General features: G+C 34.2%; 1 protein-coding gene and 1 pseudogene across 1 annotated transcript; one reads left to right on the top strand and one right to left on the bottom strand.

Annotated features, from left to right (window-relative positions):
* Window positions 1-4723: 4723 nt before the first annotated feature.
* LOC138878990 (uncharacterized mitochondrial protein AtMg00810-like) lies at window positions 4724-5254 on the bottom strand. Its single transcript, XM_070158562.1, has one exon. It carries the CDS (start codon window positions 5252-5254, stop codon window positions 4724-4726), a length of 531 nt encoding a protein of 176 aa, XP_070014663.1.
* A 4901-nt stretch (window positions 5255-10155) lies between these two features.
* LOC104219799 (apyrase-like) lies at window positions 10156-25691 on the top strand (annotated as a pseudogene).
* Window positions 25692-27361: the final 1670 nt, after the last annotated feature.

The raw sequence follows: 27361 nt of genomic DNA, 5'->3' as shown, positions 1-27361 counted from the left end.
CATTTGATACCCTCTTGAGCCTGTACTAGTTTCTTTAACATTCCCTTTTTTGGAATCAAGTTAGAGTCATAAAAAAAAGAAAAAAAAAAGCGGTTTATGTCCCAATAGGTTTATTTGAAAAGGTTCATACCAAAAGGAAAATTCAAAAAAAAAAGAAAAGAAAAATAGAGATAAAAAGGGAAAAGAAAAAGGGAAAAGAAAGAAAGATTGGTCTCAAAAGAACCCTCTTCTCCTTGTGGACAATCTCCAGTTGGTTGCATCCTCAAATCAATAGCCATCGGTAACAAATCTGGATTTTAAAAACTCGCGTCACTGTAGCACCCAGTTTTTCAGATTTTGTTCCATGATTTTTCTATTTCCTTGGACAGAAATGGTGGGTTAGTTTCATAGTTCTGTATTACCAGTTTTTCTTTCTTCTTTCTACTGGATTATTGAAGAAAATTTTTTAGTTGTTTTGCTTAAAAATCAACACAGTGCTGCCATGGCCACTGCGGCCAGTGGCCAGCTTCCATCTTTGGCTGGGCCATCTAGTCAACCTCTTGACCTCACTCAGCAAGGCACGGCAACAATTAATGTTCCAAAACCTATGGATTATGCAAACGCTGTAAAACCTACACCCAGTAATTCGACAAAGCAAGATCGAGAAGCAGTAGTTGATCCAATTCCTCCAAGACAAGCTCAATTCTTTCAAGGACAACCAACTGTATGCTTTACATAATCAAAAGTGGAACGTATGAACTATATGGAAGGACTGCAACAGGAAGTTGTGTGCAAATTTTCATACGGATGGCCAGATATCAATGAAATACGTCGAATTGTTCCAATGCAGTGTGGTATCAAAGCTGAATGCAACATTGGATATCTTCGTGACAGGCACATTTTGATTTGATTTTCATTATGGCAAGATTACATAGATTTCTCATCGAAAGGTGTGTACTATATTAAGGATAAGCATGGGGATGAATATCAACTAAGAACTTTGATCTATTATGCAAAATTTAAAGTTGGAGAGGAGACACCTAAGGTAATGGCTTGGATTTCATTCCCTAATTTACTGCCTACCTATTTTGTCAAAGAATGATTGTTCTCTCTAGCTTCTACTGTAGGTAAACCACTTCACTTGGATTTGTCTACTGTCAAGAAAACTAGACCTAGTTGTGCTCGTGTTAAAGTGTTGGTGAAGCCGGTAGCTGACGTTCCCAAGAAAGTTCGAATGGACATTGTCAATGAAGTAAATGGGGATATAAGAACTGAATGGGTAACCATCAACTATGACTATTTGCCAAAGTACTTTAAAGAGTGCAAGTTACAAGGCCATGACATGCTTGAGTGTTGGAGAATTAATCCTGATTTAAGGGAAAGCAAAAATGTCCAGCAGCAGGAAAATGTCAAAAATGTGAAACAAGGCACTACGAAACCTGCAAAACATAATGCTCCTTTGATGATCCTTACTAACGGTAAGGTAGTTGGTAATGCAGGCCCTCAATGGAAGGAAGTTCGCGACAATAGGGGACTAAACAAAGGCAAACAAGTAGAAGGTACTGCTGCACAAGGGAAGAAATGGTTCTTGGTAACAATACAACTACAGCAATAAGAAATCATGCAGCAAATAGGGAATCAACATCTGGTTGTGTACAAAAAGATTTGGGGAATGAACAGCATTTTCACAATGAGTCAACTGCCCACTAGGTACAAATGACATTCAAAAATAATCTAGTTCAAGTCAATACTTCATGTCAAGACATTCCTTCACAGGACACCAAAGTTGAACAAAAATTAGCAAACAACAAAGAAAATGAATTTGTTGAAGATACAGATTTTGAGAAATTCAGGACCAATGAAAAAGAAAGATGGGAAGGAGGGAGATTATGGCTCAACCAAACAGAGGAAGACTTAGCAGATGGTCAGATTCCAGATACAATGCATAGTGATGAAGAATTTGGAGGAAATGAAGTGGAAGATGAGGATCAAAGTGTTAATGGTAATGCCAATGCAATCAATATTCAAAGCATCAGTGAATGCACAAATGCAGCAGCAGCAAAAGAGGGAAACATTAATATTATAGATCCAGGAGGGACTTCACATAATGCTATTAGTAATGTTTTGAAAGAAGCTGAAAATGCAGACAAGAAACAAGACAAGAATGCAGACAAGAACCGAGCTAAGACAGTGCAGGTTTATGCAAGAAGTACTGTTCCATTGAGCACCGTGCAGGATGTAGCAGGAAGTATCGTTCCATCGAATAATACAATGCTCTTGACCAATGAACATGCTGAAAAAAATGCTGAACTTATCAACCAGGTAGAGGATATATTTACATCAAAAGAAGCACTAGAAGCACATGATCAAGTTAACCACGCAGAACTTAAAGGTAGAGACATGGATGAGGACTCCACTGCACAAAATTTCTTTAATGTTGCCAAGCAAGGAGATCTGTCGCCAAGGCTTATTGAACTAGTAAAATCTACAACAAAAGGAAAAAAGAAACAGTCAAAAGAGACTTCTACTGTCCCAGTTAGTGGAGTACAAACAAGGAGAACACTGTCCAAATCCCAAAACATTTAATGGATGTCATTATATGGAATGTTAGGTCAGTAAACACAATGCAAGCATTTGAAAGGCTGATTACAATGCACAGAAAATATCATTTTGAATTCATAGGAATCCTTGAGCCTATGCAACAGTCTCACAAAATGGAGAGGTATAGAGCAAGAATTGGTTTGGCACAGGCTGTGGTGAATGTGTCAAACAAGATTTGGGCTTTTATTGATGAAATTTTTGAGGTTACTATTTTATATAACATGACTCAACAACTGACTTTGAGATTAATGCACTCTGAAATACATGTTGAGCTCATCCTTACACTAGTCTATGCCAAATGCGATCGCACTGAAAGAATAGAACTGTGGGATTCATTATATGCAATGGCATCAGATATGACAGTACCTTGGCTAGTCGGAGGCGACTTTAATGTGATATGGGATGAGGAAGAGAAATTTGGGGGCTTGCCAGTTTCTCTCATTGAAGTAGACGACTTCAGACACTGCATCAATACCTGCAACTAGACAGACTTGGGTTTTAAAGGAAGCATATTTACATGTTGGAATGGAAGATCAGAGGAGGACTGCATTTTTAAAAGATTGGACAGATGTCTTGGCAATAATGAATTACAACAGACCTTTCCTAGATTGGAGATTACTCACCTATCCAAAATTGGGTCTGACCATTGCCCAATGATGTTAAAATGTGATATAGAAACTCCTTCAATTAAGAAGTCATTCAGATTTCTTAACTTCTGGACAAAGCATGAAACCTTCAAAGATGTAGTAAAGGAGAATTGGAATGCTGATTTTAGTGCTAACCCTTTCTGCATTTTTAACTACAAGTTAAAGAAGCTTAAACGAGCACTATCTACCTGGAGCAGAGCTACATATGGGGATATATTCCAGAAGATTGCAAGCCTTGAGGAGGTGGTCTTGGTTCATGAAAGACAATTTGAAGTCAATAATTTATTAAAATTACAATAAATAGTAGATATGAACTCATAAATTTAAAAAATAATGATTAATGCTAAAAACCTTAAAGGTTAAACCCATATAGTTTAAATCCTGGATCCGCCTCTAGCTCGAGCGAATTTATCGAATGTGCTGAAACAACAAAAATGTTCTTGTATTGGCATAAGAATATTAGTTTTAACTATTTGGATGAACATTGTATAAGATTTTGATATCTTCACATTAAGTTGTTCTATATATAATATAAAATATTATGTAACTTTTCATTACAAAAAATCCATACCATGTGATCTATGGTAGGAGGAAAATTACAAATGAAACTGGCAATTAAAGCTACTGGCCGCCCTATATTTTATTGGTACATTATAAAGTCATTAGGTTTAATTGTGTAATAGAAATATCACATGTTTACATGAGTAACTCTTCTTTGGGTCATAATGCAATAATTACAGAAAGTGGATCGCCTTTTAATTTGATATTCTCATCGGACAGACGGAATATTAATATCTGAACTGATCGAGAGAAGAATGACAGTTACAAATCAATGACTTGAGTGAAGAAGAAGATGCAGCAGAAGAAGATAGAAGAAAGTAAGAGAAAAAATAGTTGAGAGAGAAGTAATCAATTTTTTATTATTGAACTTACTGAAAAATAATAATGTACAACATTATTTATACTATCTAACTAGCTTAAACTTAAATAATCTAAATTAACTAACTAACTAAATCTGTTAACAGTGTAGTAACAGAATAACTAACCAATATAGTGATATTAAAGAACCGCCCTTATGAACTTTGAAGTATACTTTCTTTAACACTCCCCCTCAAGCTAGGGGGCATAAACACATTAAATGTCCCTAGCTTGGAAATTAGATATTGATGCTGAAATTTGCTCAGTCCTTTTGTGAATATATCTGCAGGTTGTTCCTTTGTAGAGATGTACTCAATTTTGACCATTCCTAGTTGAATCTTTTCCCTTATAAAGTGACAATCTATTTCTATGTATTTTGTTCTTTCATGATAGACTGGGTTGGCTGCTATTTGAATGGCAGCTTTACTATCACAAAAGATAGTAATTGGTTGATCATTTTTCACATCAATTTCTTTTAATAACTCCAGTAGCCATGTTAATTCAGCAACAGTAGATGCTAGACTCTTGTATTCTGCTTCAGTAGAACTTCTTGAAATTGTAGTCTGTTTCTTAGATTTTCATGAAATCAGGGATTCTCCTAGCTTGATTAAATAGCCTGTAACTGATTTTCTAGAGTGTGAGCAGGCTGCCCAATCAGCATCACAATAAGCTGTGATTGTTTCATTGTTATGGCTAGACATAAGGATACCTTGTCCTGGTTGACTCTTGATGTATTTCACAATTTGTAATGCAGCTTCCATATGAGACTTTTTTGGCCGGTATAGGTACTGACTAAGAGTTTGAACACTATAGGAGATGTCAGGTCTAGTAATAGTTAAGTATAATAGTTTACTTATGAGTCTTTGGTAACTACCTTGATCTGCTAGTACATCATCTTCTGTTAGTTTGTCTTGGCAGAAATGTTCATCAAATTCTCTCGTAGTGAGTTTTATGTTTGTGTCCATAGGTGTGCTGACAGGTTTAGATGCTGCTAATCCAAATTCAGATATTAGTTCCAAAGAATACTTTCTTTGATGCATTAGGATTCCTTGCTTTGACCTTGCAAATTCTATTCCAAGAAAATACTTTAGTTCTCCTAGATCCTTCATTTTGAAGGTAACTCTTTTGTATCTTGTATCAGATTCAGATTGTTTCCAGCTAGAAGCATATCATCTATATATACTACCACAACAATAGTTCCATTCAGTTTTCTTAACAAATAATGAATGATCATAAGGGCTTTGTTTGAATTGAAACTTCAATAAGGCTTTTGTCAGTTTTGAGTTCCACTGCCTTGGTGCCTGTTTAAGTTTATACAAGGATTTTTTGAGTCTGCACACATGTTTACACTCCTCCTGACTCTTAAATCCTTGTGGAAGATCCATGTATATCACATCATGGAGATCACCTTGCAAGAATGCATTGTAGACATCCATCTGATGCACATGCCATTTTCTAGAGGCTACAATTGGTAATACAGTTCTAACTATTACCATTTTAACTACTGGAGAGAAGGTTCCTTGATAATCTATACCTTCTCTTTAACTATAGCCTTTAGCTACAAGTCTAGCTTTGAATCTCTCTATTTCTCCTGTAGCCTTATATTTGATTTTGTATATCCACTTGCACCCTATAATAATTTTTCCTTCTAGCAAAGAGACAACTTCCCAGGTGTTGTTGTTTTCAAGGGCTTCAATCTCTGATTTTATTGCATCAACCCATCTAGGATCTCTAACTGCTTCTGCATAAGAGTTTGGTTCAGTTGTTGTGGAAAATGTAGATATGTAGGCTTGATACTTTGGTGAAATATTTTCATAAGATAGATAGTTTGATATTGGATAGTTGACATCATGATGCACATTTAAGGAAACAAAGTCCTTCATCCATATTGGAGGATGTTTTTCCCTGCCAGATCTTCTAGTAGTGTTGTTTTGTTGATTCTGCTGATTATCTACTGAAGCAGTAGGAAGACTAGTTATTGAGTGATCCTGTTGTAGATTTGCAGTGGCAGATTCTGGGATGGCTTGTGAGTTTGAGTTAGAAACCTCTTCTGCATTTATATCTGTATAGTCTGCTTCATAGACTTGAGTGTTTGCAGGCTGAGAAAGACCAACAAGTTGTTGATTGTAATCCTCAAGTTTTCTAAGTTAGGTTGGGATACAAATATAGTAGATGAAGATGTAGTAATATTCCTGAATGAAAATACATCTTCCCTGAAAATAACATTACTGCTTACAAAGAAAGAATTAGTAGCTAAATCATATAAGACATAACCTTTTTGTACCTCTGAGTAGCCCATTAATATTGTAGACTTAGCTCTTGGTTTTAGTTTGTCTGATTCTTGTATAATTTTGGCATAACAAAGACACCCTATAACTCTTAAATGAATCAGTGAAGGTTTCTTTTTGTATAATTTTTCAAAGGGTGAAACTCCTATAACTGATGAAGGCAGTCTATTAATTATGTATACAACAGCTAGAACACAATGACCCCATAATTTAATAGGTATATTGGCCTGAAATCTAATAGCTCTAGTTATTTCTAGTATATGTCTATGTTTTCTCTTAGCTACTCCATTTTGTTGAGGAGTATAGGCACATGTTCTCTGATGAATAATGCCTAATTTCTTAAACAGATTACTGTAGATAGTATTAACAAATTCTGTGCCATTGTCTTTTCTTATTGTTTTAACTATTTTATTGAATTGTGTTTGAACAAAATTTAGAAAATACTGAATGATAACACACACATCAGACTTCAATTTTAACAAGTAAATCCATGTCATTCTAGAGTAGTTATCAACTATGGTCAAGAAAAACCCATTTCCATCAAATGTAGGAACCTTATAAGACCCCCAAATATCCATATGAATTAGTTCAAAGCACTCAGTACTTTTAATACAACTTGCTTGAAAAGGTAACCTGACTTGTTTTGCACATGGACACACATTGCATTTATTTAATACTTCTGCTATAGACTCAGTTTTATTCTGAACCATTTTTCTAAGAACAGACAAAGTCACATGACCAAATCTTTGATGACACGGGCTTATATCTTCTGCACTAAGCACTTCCTTTACAAGAAGGCTGAAATTCATATCTTTATTAGCAAGTTGACTCAGTAGAATGTATAGGCCATCTCTTTCTTTACCAATCTACTTCACCCTCCCATTGAAGAGATCCTGAAAAATACAAAAATGAGGGTAGAAGGTTGCTGCACAGGCTAGTTCCTTAGTCATTTTTGACACAGACATTAGATTAAATTTGAATTGAAGCAAATGAAAAATATTGCTAAGTGTACTTCTAGCAGATATTGAACTAGCTCCAGTGTGAGTAACATTTGAAATTTCACAATTAGGAAGACATACTCTCTTAGGGTTAGTATTTTCAACTATAGGGTCCTGATTTAACATGTTAATATCAGACACCATGTGGTTAGTTGCACCAGTATCAATGATCCATTCTTTTGGACAATTTGAAACTAACAAAGCAGTACTCATACTTGCTATATTTGCTGTAGAGTTATTGTTGTTGCCTTCTGTGTTAGTTTTGTTTAGAATTTGTAATATCTGCTCATATTGATCTTTTGTGAATGCTCCTATCTGAGGCATTGAATGTGAATTATCAGTGTGGCCCATGTTTTGACCATTTGTCATCTGAGATGCCTGTTGATAAGTTTCTATTGAGTTCACTTTAGGCTGGTGATGTAAAATTTCTGCAAGAACATTATAAGCTGATGGACCTCCTGTACCTCTAGTTCCACTGTTATAGGATACTGGCCCTTTCTTTTTAAATTTGAAATCTGGAGGATAGCCAACTATCTTGAAACAATTTTCTTTACTATGACCTCTAAGTTTGCAGAAATCACATTGAACATTATAGTTCCTTTTATATCTTTGATTCCCCATATTTTTTGTATACATTGCTATATCATAATTCTCTGTAGTAATAGCTGGATTTGCACCTAAAATTCCAGAAGTAGCAGTCACTGCCTTTTGACTTTCATCACTTATAACCATTAAGTATGCTTGATTTACTGTTGGGAGTGGGCGTCTCATAAGAATTTGACTCCTCGCTTGAGAGTAGGACTCATTGAGACCCATAAGAAACTGGTATACCTTTAGTTTCTGTAAGTAAACCACAAAATCTCTAGACCTTGAACAATCACAACCAGGAACTGAAATTAATGCTTCAAACTCCTCCCACATGTCCTTCAAGTTTGAATAATACACAAACACAGATGAAGTGCCTTGAGTAAGAGTGGCAATTTCTTTGTGCAAGTTAAAAGTTCTTGCATCATCTACTTTATAGAATCGTTCATATAGATCATCCCAGACTGTCTGAGCATTAGATGCATACATTATACTACCAAGAAGGCTACTATTCACGGAAATGATCCAAGAAAGTACAATAGCATTTACTCTCTCCCAATGGTTCCACAAAGTGGCAGGAAAATTTTCTTTCCTACAAGAACCATCCACCAATCCTAATTTGTTCCTTCCTAGCAGTGCTACTCGCATGGAACAATACCACACAGAGTAATTCTCAATTCCAGTCAGCTGGAATGAGATAATCTGTATTCCACTGACATCTGAAGGATGAAGAAATAGAGGATGATTGTAATCGATACCTGCTTGTTGAGAAGTCCCTCTAGTGGTTTGATTTGGATGAGAATTGTCTTGATTCAGCTGAGACTCGTCCTCTTGATTATTGTTTAATCTCATTTCTTAGTTCTTGAATTTTTCGATACAACCAAGAATCAACAAACTTGAATTGAACTTGCAAAAACTTTATTCCAATCAAAGCTGTATAGACTTAGCTTTGAGTGCTCTGATACCATGAACTGATTAGGAGAAGAATGACAGTCACAAATCAGTGACAGTGAAGAAGAAGATGCAGCAGAAGAAGATAGAAGAAAGTAAGAGAGAAAATAGTAGAGAGAGAAGTAATCAATTTTTTATTATTGAACTTACTAAAAAATAATAATGTACAACATTATTTATACTATCTAATTAGCTTAAACTTAATTAATCTAAATTAACTAACTAACTAAATCTGTTAACAGTGTAGTAACAGAATAACTAACCAATATGGTGATATTACAGAACTGCCTTTACGAACTTTGAAGTATACTTTCTTTAACAATATCTTAAGCAGAAAAAAGAAATACTTGGTATGTCAAAATCATTATGTTTATTTGTAATAAAATATAATAGTAGTATCACATGTTTCACGAGTGATTCTTCTTTGTGTTATAATATGGAGGAGTTTATATAAGAGCACAAGGTCTACCATTTGTTTAATCATCTTCTTCCCACAAACATAGAAAGGTAACTCCCCTCCCCTTCTCTTTCTCGTACTTTTTTATTTTTTTTTATTACAATGAGGGAGGGGAAAAGGGAAAGAAATGTTATGGTACTGATGGAGTTTAAACTCTCAACTATTGTTAACTCCAATACAAATTCATGCACTAGCCCTAGCAATGGCGAATCCAACTAGGGGCTCATGTGTTTGTTTCGAGAAAATTTAGTGCTATGAGGTCAAACATTCATATATGTGCACAAGCGCGAAAACAAATATAGATAGAGTTACATATACAATTTTAAAACTTATTTGTTTAGCTCAAATTACACACCTACCATCTCAGGAACTCAAAAGTCAACTATTGAATTGATAGAGTTTGAACTCTCCATCATCATTAAGTACAGTAAAAACTCATGCACTAGTCCTAGCAATGGAGAATTTAGTGATATAAGGTCAAACGTTCCTATATGCGTGCATCGGTGCATGTGTGGAAACAACTATAGATAGAGTTACATATACGATTTTAATACTTATTTGTTCAGCTCAAATCTCACATCATCTAAATTCTGAATCCACCATCATGCCCTAACGGTTGTTAATTACTTGGCAAATCAAGAACTCAAAACTCAACTATTGAATATTTTTCTCTTTAACTTGTGTATTTTGCTTTTGCAGAAGATCGTCAAATTAAAGGGGCAAACGGAAAAATGCTGAACCAAAATACTCATTTCGTTTTTATATCTTTGGCAATACTTTTGCTTTTGCCCCTTAGTTTTTTCTCCAGTGCAAATGCCCATAAACCGTTGAGGAGGCATCTTTTGATGAGCATGAATCAGAGAGTTATGCAGTAATATTTGATGCTGGAAGTACAGGCAGCAGAGTTAATGTCTTTCGTTTCAATGAGAATTTGGAACTTCTTCCTATTGGCAACAATATCGAGTTTTTCATGCCGGTATTTTTTTTTTTTTTTGACTTATCTTAAGTAGTGAAAGTCGCTTTTGTTAGTTTAAAACAAGTTAAAATTCGATAATAATATATATAACGTAAATCCTAAAGAAAAAGGTAAAAGGTATAAAATGTTAGGAGTTTAACTTGGGTTGAGACTATACTTGGAGACACTAAACTAACACGTTTCCTTGCCTCACATCTAAGAGCTTGAATTACTGATAACCTTGAAGTGCTGAAAAATATTTTTAAGTGCTAAAATTAATTTTTTTTTTAATTAAGCATTTACGTGTTTGGATAGATGTACTGAAGCTGATAATAAGCAGATAAACTGTTCTCTTATTAAAATGACTAAACCTTAATTTTTTTAATAAAAGATTATAAATTAAAAAGTCTCTTTGTAAAGAAAAGGATGAACAACGGATATGGAACAAAGAGAAAGTTAGAAAATTTATTTTGAGGAAAGTATTTTGTGAATTAAAAAAATATTATTAAAGATAAACTAGTAAAAGTCTTGGTCAAAGTAATAGTGTTTATAAGCAGAAAAACATTAAGTTGGGGTTGACCAACTTATGATCTTATGGCTGATTTTAGCTTATAAGCACTAGACTTATAAGCACTTTGGATATTTACCAAACGTATAGATAAGCCAAAATTTGCTTATAAGCCATTTTGACCAGCTTATATATAAGCTTAGAAAAACACCCCTCTAATTTATTTGATAAGTACTCCACCTAAGGTAGATTCCAATTGACAAAAAAAATGCTCACCATATAATTAAATGGATTACAAGATTGTTTCTAAAATTTATCATATATGAAGTTTTAACTCACAAATTTCTTTTTCTTCTTTACTTTTTACCTGTTAGGGATATAGTAGATATGCCCTAGATCCAATCTCATATTTGATGATTTGAACATATTTTTGTGAACGTTATTTGATATAAAAATATATGGCATTCTTTTATCATAGTTATTATTAATTATTTGATTAATTTGATAAGGTCCTTGATTAAATTTTGAGATTTGTCATCGTGATAGAGATCATGATAATGAGAGCAAAGTCTCTTACAATTTAATCTAAATTTGTTCTTGATCGTAGGATTATTAATTTGGACAGTAATAATCCGGTTAGATCAATATTTATGTGATTATCTTTATGGGATAAAGATTAGTTGATCTCATTAACTGAATCACATAGATAGATGATGCATATAGAGATATGATCATTGAACTGACTCGTTAGATAATTCCTAATGGTTAGAATTACCATAAACTGTCAGTAGGATATTCTCTTGAAGAATGTGATGTAAGAGTTTCTTTTGACCTGAGATCGTCATAGTAATTGACAAGTTATTTGTTGTGCTTTAATACTAGACATCTATGGCCCTAGGGCGATAGTTGAAAGGATATTGGGTACGATTGAATACTTGTAGAATTAGTGATTGATCAAAATGGAATTTGTCAACTCTTGGTAATGAGTTTAAGCTCCATGTTGTCATGAATTATAAACGATCAAATTAAGACCTTGGCCAGGGCAATTGAATGAAAGAAGAAAAGAGTTTCTTAGGTCATTCAATGGTCGATTATATTTGACATGAACATATAGTTGGTCGTCTATTAGGACTTGACGGTTTAACCATATCCTAGGGTGATCCAGAGCTATAAGGACAGAAGGAATTACTACATTATTCATCTACGGGTTCTTGAGAGTAAATTGTATACTTCATGCTATCCGGTCGTTAAGGAGTGTTGCTAGACGCCACCCTTGATTAGTATATTGATGTGATCAATTTGCTACCGGTTTAGTATTGAACCTATGGTGTCGCACACTAACGAGTGTTCTGATCTTTGCTAAAGGATTAATTACTTTATTATTTGTTAATTAAATTAAAGAATTTAATTAGTCAAATAATTTTAGTTAGTTAGTCCAAATGAAATATTATTATATTCTTTGCTAGCACAGAGGATATAATTAATATTGTGAACAAATTGAAGTTTTCTATTTGGAATAGAAAAATAAATTATATCTCTTAATTGAAATATATATGTGATATATATATATATATATATATATATATATATATATATATATATATATATAATTAATGTTTCATATAAGATTGTCTATGAAATATCAATAAAAGGATTGAAAGTTGAATCCAATTTTGAATTGGATCAACATAAGTCCTAAAAGGACGTGTCGGCCTACAAATCCTATTTAGAATGGGATTGAATTTTTCCATCCATAATTCCAATTTTGGAATTGACTTTGAGAAGATAAAAAAATAACCAACGCCTCTAAACTTTTCCTTATCCTATTGGAAAAGTGTTGCAACTTCATGTATATATATATATATATATATATATATATATATATAATGTCAAACACGGGGATATACGAAAAAAATGGAACGGAGCTGCATGAGCCGCACAAAATTCTTGAGAAGAAAAATTCTTTGTGAAAACGTAAGAGTACAATACAAAGCTAAGAGAGAAAATACAATTACAAGAAAAGTGTTTCTTGTTCTTCTAACATTGAGTTGAGATTTTTGAGAAAAATTTCTAACACAATATTTTTTTGTTCAATTTGTTCGCGGGTTTCATTGATCAAAAAGTTGATAGCAAGAATCAGTCTCGGTGTGGATACGCATAGAGTCTTCGCACTATCGAGAAAATTTTGAAACAAGACTCTCTTCACCAGGTACGTCTTAGATCCGATCTTTGACATGTAAATAAATTTTAAACACGAAAAGTTCTGCCTAGGATTGTTATTGTCTTCCGCTGCGTGTTACGAACACCTATACGCAATCCTTCAGTGGTATCAGAGTTGTGGTTTATTGTGTCTAAGATTAATTTACAAAATATTTTAAAATTATATTTGAAGCGCTCAAACCATAATACATGTGTCTTGAGCTATAGTCAAATTGTTTGAATGCATATGGATTGATATTATTTTATTGTGAATAAAATATGTATACATGTTAGTTAAACTATTGAGATAGTTCGTAACTTAAATTTGAAATTTTGTATTAGATACGACGGCAATCTATAATAGGTTATTGGATTCTACTGTTATTTTAATTGTTATTAGTTCATGAGATGTTAATTAATAATGATATTATAGCATGAATTAGTTTTTGGGATATATGTGATATATAGATTAAACATGTTAGAAGAATGTTGAATTTTGTTTTATGTCACGTGCTTGTTCATTACATAATTTTGAATTATTTATTACATGTGATGTAAATTAATTTAGGACTAAGCATGTAGACAACTTGAACTAAATTCACATGTTATAAAAGATTTGATCTGCATGTTATTAAAAATTGCTTTAGTAACAATTCCCTCTTACTAAAATTTGAGTTCTTAAATAATAAAATATTAAGATATTTTATTATAGAGCTATCCATCAAGGTAAATAATTTTACTTATTTCTTGTTTATAAGGAGAGGCCTGACTACCAGGAGACTTATAGTTCGAGAATATGTTAAAATTATTTATTGCATTAGATGTATGGATTGAAAGAATTATTCAATTTTACACTAGACGCCTGGACCACCCGAGGGAGTATAAAATTTAATAAGTTCTTTGCTATCATGATGGTTGAACTCAACTATACCAATAGGATCGACCTGACTACCAGGGGACTATTTGACATAGAGCTATTTAAGGAAATTGTATGGGGATACAATTGGTAAGAGTACCTACCTTTAAAATATATGTGAGAAACGACTTGACTTCCAAGGGGCTCATACATATTGTTAAAGGATTCCTTTACTCCACTAATAGAAATAAAGATTTCGTAAACTATAATGAGGGTAAATAGTTTAAAATAATTAGTGGAAATATCATTTAGATAAAAGTTCATGTCTTTATGATATATGCAAATATGTTCTTATATTATTGCCTTTTCTTTTTTATATTTTAGATTTCTCAGTATGTCTGTTATATCACTGCTCGAAATACTTGAGACCAACAAGTTGGTAGGACCAAACTTTGATGACTGGTATAGAAATTTGAGAATTGTTCTCATGCATGAAAAGCTCATCGATGTGATCGATAAGCCTGCAAAGATAATCCCACCAGAGAATGATGTTCAAGGCACTGGTTTATCAAAAATACTTGGAAGAATGCCTTGCTATTAAACACACCATTCTCACTTCTATGAGTTCTGAACTCCAGAGGAAACATCAGAATATGGATCCAACTGCAATCATTGAATATCTTAAGAAGATGGCTGATACATAGTTGGACATTGAAAACTCTCCAGTTGGACCCTTTGTCAATCATATGATTGTTTTTACCGAAGAACATGAGAAGTTGGGGTACAAGATTGATAAAGAGCTTTCTGAAGATTTGATCTTGCAGTCAGTATATGATGTTGAATGTTTTCACTGTAAGAAAAAAGAGCATTGGAAGAGAAACTGCAAGGAGTATCTTGCAACTCTAAAGGACAAGAAACAAGGTGAGACATTAATAAAAAATGTTTTCAAGGTTTCTTTAGCTAACTACTAATTCTTCACTGTGGGTATTAGATACTGGCAGTGGTTATAACATCTGTAATATGTTGCAAGGGTTCAAGATAAGTAGGAGGCTAAGGAAAGGAGAAGTTAATCTACAAGTTGGAAATGGTGCAAAAGTTGCGGTCGTAGCTGTAGGATCAATTTCTTTAATAATTCCTACTGGCAAAGTACTTATGTTGGATGATTGTTATTACGTTCCTAAATTTGTTTCGAACATAATTTCAGTTTCTATGTTAGACAAACGTGGTTTTCTCATTAACATAGGCAATGGTATTTGCTCTATTTATTATGGTGATAATTTATATGTGAATAGGCTATCTCCAACATGATGTTTATGTCTTACCTAATGTGAATGTTAATTTGATTATGCATGTTTCAAGTCTTAAGAGGAAAAGAGATGATCATGTAAATCAGGCATACTTTTGGCATTGTAGGCTTGGTCATATTGGAGAGAAGAGAATTAACAAGTTGTACAAGGAAGGGTACCTTGACAAGTATGATTTTGAATCATATCCAACTTGTGAATCTTGTCTCAAAGGAAAAATGACCAAATCTCCATTTACTGGAAGTGGAGAAAGAGCTTCTGAATTATTGGGACTAATTCATACAGATGTTTGTGGGCCCATGAAAATTCAAGCTAGAGGTGGATATTCTTACTTCATCACCTTCACTGATGATATGTCAAGATATGGATTTGTGTATCTTATGAAACACAAGTCTGAATCTTTTGAAATGTTCAAAAGGTTCCGTAGTGAAGTTGAGAAGCAGACTGGTAAAAGTATCAAAGTACTAAGGTCTGATAGAGGTGGAGAATATCTTAGTGAAGATTTTACCAGATATCTCAAAGAGAATGAGATTCTCTCACAATGGACACCTCCAGGAACACCACAACACAATGGGGTGTCTGAAAGGAGAAATCGAACCTTATTAGATATGGTGAGATCTATGATGGGGTTCACTGATCTTCTAATAAATTTATGGGGATATGGTTTGGAAGCAGCAACATACTTACTTAATAAAGTTCCCACTAAGTCAGTCTCTGCAACACCATATGAGAATGGAAAGGATGTAAGCCTAACCTTAAACATATTAAAGTTTGGGGTTGTCTAGCTTATGTTAAGAGACTACAGTCTGATAAACTTGACTCAAGATCTGATAAGTGTAGGTTCATTGGGTATCCCAAGGAAACAATGGGATATTATTTCTATCACCCTTCTAACCATAAAGTGTTTGTGGCCAGAAGAGCAACCTTTTTGGATAGGGAATTTCTTTTAGAAGGAAATTATAATGGAGAAATAGAACTTGATGAAGATCAAGAAACTAATGAATCAACACAATATAAAGATCATGAGACCCAAGTTGAAGAACCTTTATTGGATGTTTTGAAGTTGCCAAGGAAGTTGTCATCTTCAACGGTTGAAGTTCAAGAACTAAATGAAGTTCAAGAACAGGTTAATAAACCAGTTCCAAACCAGATTGAACAACAACCAAATCCAGCACAAGGTGAACAAGTTGTACAAGTACCTCTTCGAAGGTCTACACGAGAACGTCATGTACCAACTAGATTAAATTTAATGGCACAAGATGATGTATCAAATGAGATTGATCATAATGATGACGACCCTAAGACCTATAAAGAGGCTATACAAAGTTCTGATTATGAGAAGTGGCAAAAGGCCATGGAATCCGAAATGGAATCCATGAAGGAAAATAAAGTATGGACTTTAGTTGAACCTTCAAAAGATATAAAACCTATTGGTTGTAAATGGATTTTTAAAAAAAAGATTGGAGCAGACAGAAAGGTGGAGACCTACAAAGCCCGTCTTGTTGCCAAGGGATATCGTCAGAAAGAAGGAGTCGACTATGACGAGACTTTCTCTCCCGTGGCAATGCTCAAATCTATTCGGATTTTTTTTGCTATAGCAGCATACTATGATCATGAAATATGGCAAATGGATGTGAAAATAGCTTTCCTTAATGGTGAGCTAGAAGAGGATGTGTACATGACACAACCTGAAGGTTTCACATCTTCGTCTGATCATAATAAAATTTGCAAGCTACAAAGATCTATTTATGGACTAAAGCAAGCTTCTCGAAGTTGGAATATTCGCTTTAACAAGATAATTGAAAAGTTCAATTTTGTTAGATGCGAAGAAGAACCTTGTGTGTAGAAAAAGGTTAGCGGGAGCACAATTATATTCCTAGTGTTGTATGTTGATGATATATTGCTCATAGGGAATGACATACCGGCATTGCAAAGTACCAAGATTTGGATATCTGAACAATTCTCAATGTAAGACTTGGGAGAAGCAGCTTATATATTAGGAATAAAGACCTATAGAGATAGATCTAGGAAGCTGATTGGACTTTCCCAGTCTTTGTACATTGATACCATCTTAAAGAGGTATAACATAGATAATTCCAAAATAGGCTATCTACCGATAGGCACTGGAATTACTCTAAGTAGGGAGGATTGTCCTAAAATACCTGAACAGAGAGAACGCATGAGTAAGATCACATACGCTAGTGTAGTGGGAGCTATCATGTATACCATGACATGTACACGTCCTGATGTGGCTTATGCACTTGGAGTGACTAGCCGCTATCAGGAAAATCCTAGTGAGGAACATTGGATGGTGGTGAAGACCATTCTTAAGTACTTAAGAAGGACTAAAGACCAATTCCTCATCTATGGAGATTCTGAGTTAAAACTTGAAGGTTATACTGATGCAAGTTTCTCTTCAGATAGAGATAATAGCAAATCTATTTCTGGTTATGTATTTACCTTAAATGGTGGTGCAGTGAGTTGGAAAAGTTTCAAACAAGCTACAGTAGCTGATTCAGTGACTAAAGCAGAATATATAGTAGCTAGTGAAGCTGCTAAGAAAGCTGTATGGATGAAAAAGTTCTTAACTGAACTTGGTGTGGTTCCTTAAATAGAATGTACAATTCCATTATTGTGTGACAACACTGGAGCCATTGCTCAAGTAAAAGAACCAAAATTACACCAAAAATCCAAACACGTTCTGCCAAGGGATCACTTGATAAGAGAAATCGTTGGACGTGGAGACGTCTAGATTCAAAAGAATGATGGAAAGGAAAATGCTCCATACCCATTCACTAAAACTCTTGGTGCAAAGGAGTTTGACAAGCACAAGTGAAAATTGGGAATGAAGTACAAGAGCGATTGGCTCTAGTGCAAGTGGGAGATTGTTAGGGATATAGTAGATATGCCCTAGATCCAATCTCATATTTGATGATTTGAACATATTTTTGTGAACGTTATTTGATATAAAAATATATGGCATTCTTTTATCATAGTTATTATTAATTATTTGATTAATTTGATAAAGTCCTTGATTAAATTTTGAGATTTGTCATCGTGATAGAGATCATGATAATGAGAGCAAAGTTTCTTACAATTTAATCTAAATTTGTTCTTGATCGTAGGATTATTAACTTGGACAGTAATAATCCGGTTAGATCAAAATTTATGTGATTGTCTTTATGGGATAAAAATTAGTTGACCTCATTAACTGAATCACATAGATAGATAATGCATATAGAGATATGATCATTGAACTGACTCATTGGATAATTCCTAATGGTTAGAATTACCATAAACTGTCAGTAGGATATTCTCTTGAAGAATGTGATGTAAGAGTTTCCTTTGACCTGAGATCGTCATAGTAATTGACAAGTTATTTGTTGTGCTTTAATACTAGACACCTATGGCCCTAGGGCGATAGTTGAAAGGATATTGGGTACGATTGAATACTTGTAGAATTAGTGATTGATCAAGATGGAATTTGTCAACTCTTGGTAATGAGTTAAGCTCCATGTTGTCATGAATTATAAACGACCAAATTAAGACCTTGGTCAGGGCAATTGAATGAAAGAAGAAAAGAGTTTCTTAGGTCATTCGATGGTCGATTATATTTGACATGAATACATAGTTGGTCGCCTATTATGACTTGACAGTTGAACCATATCCTATGGTGATCCAGAGCTATAAGGACAGAAGGAATTACTACATTATTCTTCTACGGGTTCTTGAGAGTAAATTGTATACTTTATGCTATCCGGTCGTTAAGGAGTGTTGTTAGACGCCACCCTTGATTAGTATATTGATGTGATCAATTTGCTACCGGTTTAGTATTGAACCTATGGGGTCGCACACTAACGAGTGTTCTGATCTTTGCTAAAGGATTAATTACTTTATTATTTGTTAATTAAATTAAAGAATTTAATTAGTCAAATAATTTTAGTTAGTTAGTCCAAATGAAATATTATTATATTCTTTGCTAGCACAGAGGATATAATTAATATTATGAACAAATTGAAGCTTTCTATTTGAAATAGAAAAATAAATTATATCTCTTAATTGAAATATATATGTGATATATATAATTAATGTTTCATATAAGATTGTATATGAAATATCAATAAAAGGATTGAAAGTTGAATCCAATTTTGAATTGGATCAACATAAGTCCTAGAAGGACGTGTCGGCCTACAAATCCTATTTAGAATGGGATTGAATTTTTCCATCCATAATTCCAATTTAGGAATTGACTTTGTGAAGGATAAAAAAATAACCAACGCCTCTAAACCTTTCCTTGTCCTATTGGAAAAGTGGTGCAACTTCATGTATATATATATATATATATATATATATATATATATATATATATATATATATATATATATATATATATATATATATATATATATATATATATATATATTGTCAAACACGGGGATATACGAAAAAAATGGAACGGAGGTGCATGAGCCGCACAAAATTCTTGAGAAGAAAAATGTTTTGTGAAAACGTAAGAGTACAATACAAAGCCAAGAGAGAAAATACAATTACAAGAAAAGCGTTTCTTGTTCTTCTAACATTGAGTTGAGATTTTTGAGAAAAATTTCAACACAATATTTTTTTGTTCAATTTGTTCGCGGGTTTCATTGATCAAAGAGTTGATAGCAAGAATCAGTCTCGGTGTGGATACGCATAGAATCTTCGCACTATCGAAGAAATTTTGAAACGAGACTCTCTTCACCAGGTACGTCTTTGATCCGATCTTTGACATGTAAATAAATTTTAAACACGAAAAGTTCTGCCTAGGATTGTTATTATCTTCCGCTGCGTGTTACGAACACCTATACGCAATCCTTCATTACCATCAAAATCTTATGATATGAGTTTAATTCACCTTTTCGCAGACAAATCCAGGTCTAAGTTCATATGCAGATGATCCTAAGGCTGCAGCCAACTCCTTAAAACCACTTCTAAAGGGAGCTGAAGGTGCTGTTCCTAAAGAATTGCAGTCCGAAACTCCCCTCGAACTTGGGGTCAGTATTATTTACTACTTAATTAGCATATATTAACACGAGTTTAACTTTTATAAACTGATTACGACAAAGAGTACTGTACTAAAAAGCTAAGTAAGCTTATTTTGTACCAAGTCATAGGTACTATGTTTTGGGATGAATGGTTGTCTTCAACAACAACGACAATAAATTCAGTATAACCTCACTTAATGTAGTGAACATAGACTTTATCCCTACCTTGTGAAAAATGGGATGAGATCTTACTTGTTATCGGTGTATGATCAAAACTTCTATAAAGTGACAATGCAAAGTAATTTTTATATTATCAGATTACTTAAAAATAATTATAAATATAAGTATAATTAATAATTTGAAAAAATAAGTCAACTGACTTGTTACAATAAATTAAAGTGCATTGATAGTATAACAACTTTTTAAGTTAAATCCTATCAGCATATAGTACAATTTATCACCATAGAATAAAAGTACATGGGTCCAAATTAAATCTAAAACGCTAATGGCCCTTCACTTTTCTTTTTCGTAAATAGAATCATAGAATAAAGTGACTTGTTTAATTATTACAGTTATACCTCTTTATAACAACATTTCACTATAAAAGTCATGCTTTTCCGAAACCAATTTTTATGTTATGTTATAATATATGTTCTCTATAGCAATACTTCGTTATAACATTCAAAAATATTCGGAATAAACGAGGTTGTTATAGAGAGGTTTGACTTTCCTTTATCATTTTCAGGCAACAACAGGACTGGGGATGTTAAAAGGCGACGCAGCAGAAAAGATTTTACAAGCGGTATATATAATATATATGTTAAGATTAGATCTTAATTATATAATTATTTGAATAAAATTTATTTAGTTTTTCATAATTAAAAAATTAATCCTTCTTTTACTAATTTATTAATTAAGACTTTTTGGCCTCTTCAATTTTAAAAGGTGAGAGATTTAGTCAAAAATGAAAGCACCTTCCATACAAAAGATCAATGGGTCAGTATTCTTGATGGAACTCAAGAAGGCTCTTACATGTGGGTAAGTTAATTACAGCAAAATACTTTCTTTTCTTCTTTTTCTTTCTCCTTTTTTTTTTTGATAAGTTTTTATTTTTCAGTTTAAGTTAGATACACTAACAAAAGGTAATGTAACAAAATATTTATACACTTTAAGTTATCTAAAGTGATTCTTCTTAAGATGTGAGATTTATAATCTTAAAAATAAGACAAGTTACCTGTTACAACAGTTAAAAATGACCAAATAATGTAAAAAATCTTACACAACTGGTATATATGATTTAAACTCTTTTAATGATACCTTAAAAGTTAAAAAATAAGTATTAAACTTATGTACATAAGATATTTCAAAAGATATATATTACTATTCAGTATATTTAACATTTTACATCAAACTACTCTATTTACTTTATTCCTTCAAAGTACCAAATCAGACTTGTTATGAATAGTTAATGGTAAATCTTTTATGTAATAAGCCATTATCAAGTTGAATACTTGAATATATCTTCCAGTATTAATTTTGATTTGTTGGTGTTTATTAATATACAGGTGGCAATAAATTATCTATTGGGAAATTTGGGTAAAAACTATAAAAGTACCACAGCAACAATTGATCTAGGAGGTGGCTCAGTCCAAATGGCGTATGCTGTCACACCGGCAATTTCTGTCCGCCGAAAATGCTGCCCGATGTGCGGCAGTCAAGTCCCCACTTGACCTCAGCCTTACCCAATTTTCGTTCGGTTCCGAGGTTCAACACTTAGAATAATTTAAAGGCAACAAGAAAAACAAAGGCAACACAGATTTACGGGAACTCTTTCCCAACCTTTTATAATAAATCAAATTACAAAGGAAAATCTCGAGTTAGGCAAGGTGCTGCCACCCTTGGCAGGCACCAACTCACAAAAATGGCCTACACTTGCACGAATTAGCCCTATAAAAGCCCCTGCCTAAGGCTACTCGTGCTGCCACTCGTTTGGCAAGGCAATGGCACATAATTTGCCATGCTCAAGCCACAAAATAGACAACCCTATGTCTATCTTTCAGACATTTCCCTCCCTAGGTACTTAGCCCGTTTTTAAGGCTGCTAACACACATATTTATAGTGTAGTCAGCCCCAAAGAGTCTCCTATGTTCAGTTGACATCCCCCAACTGATAGGAAGTGATCCCCATGATCAAAACGTGGGGAACATGTCTCTAACATGCCCCCAAAACCGTGCAAAGACTCAGCCATTTAATCAGCAACTCTTGGACATGGGTTGTAACCGCCAACTGCTTGGCATGTGCACAGCACACTTGAAAACCACTTCATGTGCACTGCATGTGCGTGTTTCTTGGCCAGCTGCTGCACGTCTAAGGCTGACTTTGCGCCCAGCCTTAGCCTTTGACACTGCTCCCGCTCAATGCCATCGCCACAGCTCGTCACCCTTGACTTAGCCGCACGCCAATCCGCTGCCACAGTTGCTTGTCCTTGTCAAGTCGCCCCTACTTGATCAAGTCTGCCCGTTGCCCATGCTGATTTTAACATCAAGTCACCAAGCCTTGATGCCCTTCCCTTTGCCAAGTCATTTGCCCACAATTAACTTAGGTGCCAGTCCGCTCACCTAAGTCATGGCAACACCACATTGCCAATGCCACTGCCTTGGCACTAAGCTGCCTCACTTTAGCGCCGAGGTCTTTCCCGTTTTGGCTTGTCAAGCTCCCATCCAGCCCGCCTAGTTCCGTCAAGGTCTTGGCCTTGCTTGTACGCAGCCCCCTCTTGCTTTGGTGTAGTCCGTCGCACCTTAGCCCTCAAATGCAAGTGTAGTCCGTCTCACTTGCTTAGCAACAATTTGTTGCCATTGACAACACCCCCGCATTGTCTTGCATGTTGATTTTCCCTCGCACATAGGCCAATGGCAAGGCCATCATGCCAAAATCCTTGCCACTGCCGTGCCGCTTGCCGATCAGCTTTGTCAGGGGTCTAACAGTAGGCCACTATCCTACCATCGAAAGTTGATAGGGCAGAAATTTGAATGATGCGTCGTATGTCAAAAGATTACAACCTTTATGTCCACAGGTTTGTATTCCTCTTATGTCACAAAAATAAATCTAAGATCAACTTTTTTTTCACTATAATAAATATAGCACTGAGATAAAAACATTTATATAAAAAGTCTAATTAACGAGCAGCGTAAAGAACTTTACACAATCATGTTACCTAAAAATGAGTATATATTGAGAGCGTAAAATCTGACGAGGATATATTGTACGCAGTTACTTGAACTATGGACAACTAGCTGGTCGTGCTGAGATTTTCAAGACTTCAAGAAACTAAAGTAATCCTTGTGCCTTGGAAGGATATGATGGTATATATATCTCTAATTTCTTATGAATTTTTGCCTATGATCATTTACAACAATATAATTGAAAATATTCTCAATAATACGAGAAACATTGTTCTAATATGCTAAGAATTTAAGTTATATGCGCTAACGATATACTCCCTCCGGTCCAAAATAAGTGATTTTTTGGCCTTTTTCTTGTTGTCCAAAATAAGTGATTTTTCCAGATTTCAAGAATGAATTAATTATTTCTTTCCTATATTGTCCTTGGAGTAAATAGTATTGGAATATGTGTTAGGAGTGTTTATGTGAGATAGTAAAGGTTAATATGGGCAATTCCATTGCTAACTAATGTTAAAAGGTGGATTTCTTAATCTGTGTGAAAACATCCAAAAAATCACTTATTTTGAACCGGAGGGAGTATCTTATAGGCTACTTATAAGTAATTAGTCAAATTAAATGCACTAATACAAGAGCATCATTTTGCTTTTTTCAAGGCTACTACTCATATGGAGGAGTGAACTACAAAGTAAAAGCTCCACCAAGTGGTACTAGCTTGAAAAAATGCAGAAGATTAACTAGGAAAGCACTTAAAATTAGAGCACCATGCAATTACAAGAACTGCACATTCAATGGAGTTTGGAATGGTGGAGGTGGTGCTGGAACCAAGACTGTGCATGTTTCATCAGCTTTCTATGGTGTTGGTGCTCAGGTAAAAGTTGTGATTAGATTCAACAATTCCACAAAATTATAAAAAAGAAAAGGAAGAAATATAGGTTAGAATCGACAGTGCCAAATCAATAATCATACATAAGTACTACATTATGTGTTTTGATGTTCATAAACAGTGTGTTGGGTATACGAACAAAGTCTCATATTAGTAGCTGAAAACATTGGAAGCCTACATATTATTAGGACCGAAATAATCAGGTTTCATGCGAAAACTAATAAAGCAAACCTTAAATGACGATAAATAAGAGACATAAATATTTAATGTGGTTTGGTCAATTTGACATACGTCCACAGGTGGAGATGAGCAATCCGCTATATAAAAGAGAGTACGAAATATCGAGAAAACAACCTCAAAAAGAGGCAAACACAAGTGGCACACTAAATAAGGCTCTCAAATCCCGTATGGCTACATTGTGGATGCTATTGAACGAGAAGGATCCTCAATTTATAGAAGTCTAAAACCTTTTCCTAATAGAAAAAAGACTAGCCAAACATGGAGGAATTATATGTTTCTTTTCGAAAAAGGAAAAATTAATTATGGTAAATATGTTGGTTTCCTTCAAAAGATAGGAAAATTAAATATGGTAAGAAAATCAGACAAACACCTAACACATATAAGGTGTATACATCTCTTAATGGTGTGAGGCATTTTAGAGAAAAAATCGTGTGAGTTTGGCTCAAATTGGACGATATCACACCACATGTTAAGAGTATCTGCGGAGTGATTTAGCCCAACATAGAGCGACATGGATAATAAGCACATGGCCGACTCCAACTTATTTTGTCTTGAAACATAGTAGTTGCAGTTGATGTGATGTTTATACTTCTTGTGATTTGATTAAATCAATTCAGTTTATTTTTAAGCTCGACTAATGGGGCTCAATATGCATTGTAGGTTGGCATTGTCGATAGCAAATTTCCATCAGCTATAGCAAAGCCAATTCAGTACCTAAATGCAGCTAAAGTTGTTTGCAAGACAAAAGCAGCAGAAATAAAATCAATATTTCCAAACACTCAAGACAGAAATATCCCATACTTATGCATTGACTTGGTATATGATTACACTTTGCTTGTCGATGGATTCGGTAAGTTATTATTTTACTGTTAGTGTATTTAAGTTAAATGCACTATTAATCTAACATAAATAATTTGGTACTTGTCCTTTTTACCCTTACTTTGCCTTTTATTTTTCTTGAAGCAACTTTGGACAGGACTAAATCCATACAAAGACATTATAGTGATGCGTGATGTCAAATACAAAAATTATCTTGTTAGAGCAGCTTGGCCGCTGGGATGTGCCATTGATTTAGTTTCTTCATCTTCAAAGAAGACTAGAATATCATCATATTAGTGTTATGCCATTCAATAAATTGTAACAATTATGTCATGCCCTTTATTTTGTTCTTTATCTTGTACTTTCAGTTACTTGATATTATAATGAGCATAACTTGATGGTTTTGATTTTCTTACTTAAGTAAAATCTCTTTTCCAACATACAAATTGTGCACATTTTATGGCTCCAATAGAACAACCAATAGTCAAGCTGTCACGAATTTGAATTGTAATATTACGAGTTCAAAGTCCTAAGGATTTCATGCTATATTCAAATTAGATCTTCTCTGTTTCCCTTGTTGATTACGTGGGAAAAAGAGGAAGTATGTACAATTTCTGGTCTTAGCTCTTCGATATTATTACCATAGTACTCGAAAAAACCGAATAAAAGAAGAGATTAAACTTAGATTCTTAATTATAGACTTTAACTCTGTAAATATTGTTAAGAATTCGCCCGCATGAAATAAAAAAAATTTGGTGTTGTTGAACTGAACTCCTGATAGATAAGAGGAAGAAAGGGCAAAGGTGTAAATATAGCCCTCAACTCAAGAAATATGCCCCTACCATTACACAAATGGTGCAGATATACCGTTTTTGCTGATGGAATTTTATCTTATTTTTGTTTTAAAAAAAAACCCTCCACGGGGCTTTAAGTCCCCAGCAGAGTCGCCAGAGCTGTCACACCTCATTTTTCCGCATCTGCCCCGAAGGATAAATGCGCGAGAGAGTTTTTCCAATTTAAGTGACAATATTCGAAATGAGATTATTTATTTAATTCAGAGTCGGCACTTGGGAAAAGTTTGGCTTTTGGTGTCCCAAGTCACCGGTTTATCTTGAATCCCAAATCGAGGAAATTTTCGACTTTCCAAATGAAGTCTGCGAACCAGAAATTCTAAGTAAGGAATTTTGTTGACCCGAGGGAAGGTGTTAGGCACCCCCGAATCCCATGGTTCTAGCACGGTCGCTTAAATTGTTATAATGGCTAAATATCTGATTTTTAATACAATCATGACTTGTGTGCTTTTATTAAGTTTAAACCGCTTTTATTATTATTTATTTTTTTATGGAATTGCAACGTCGTGAAAATGCATCTCGACCACGTCACAATCGATGCGCCCGTGGTTGCTAATACATTCCGACTCCGTTGAGATTTGGATTTGGGTCACATAAATGCGCACCCGAATTTAAGAAGGTAATTTAATTAAATCGCGCCTAAAGAGTCTAACGCGTTATTATCTTTGGGAAAGGCAGTGAAATTCACTAAACAGTCCATCCCAAGAAATCTAAATATTTATTACGACCAATTATTGAGGGCCCCGCAATTTGCATTTGTATTTGGCGAGGCTTGTCTCATTTTTATTCTTAAAAGGATAAACCTACAGTGACTACATTTTTTCTATTATGTTCGTCTCTAAAAAAAGGGGAAAGAAGAAAATATACGCTAATTAAATTACATGCTTGGCAAACTCTGGCCTCTTATTAATTATTAGACTGCAAAAGATGCTAACGGGAGATTGCACTCGAATTTGTAAAGCGGGGGATTATTTCGTGCCTTATTCTATAATTGAACATTACCAAATGGAAACGAAATTATAAATAAAATATGGAATTGACAAAGGCTATTGTCGAAACAAACAAATTATTCTTTAACTAATTTAGGCTTCACATTATTAGACGAATTGAACCATT

The sequence above is a fragment of the Nicotiana sylvestris genome, chromosome 10 (genome assembly GCF_000393655.2).
Source record: "Nicotiana sylvestris chromosome 10, ASM39365v2, whole genome shotgun sequence".
Lineage (NCBI taxonomy): Eukaryota > Viridiplantae > Streptophyta > Magnoliopsida > Solanales > Solanaceae > Nicotiana > Nicotiana sylvestris.
Note: the sequence above shows the minus strand (reverse complement) of the source record. Positions and strands in the feature narration are given on the sequence as shown.

Excerpts from the sequence above, each read along its gene's own strand:
- LOC138878990 (XM_070158562.1), bottom strand. The coding sequence starts at position 5,254 with ATGAAGGATCTAGGAGAACTAAAGTATTTTCTTGGAATAGAATTTGCA.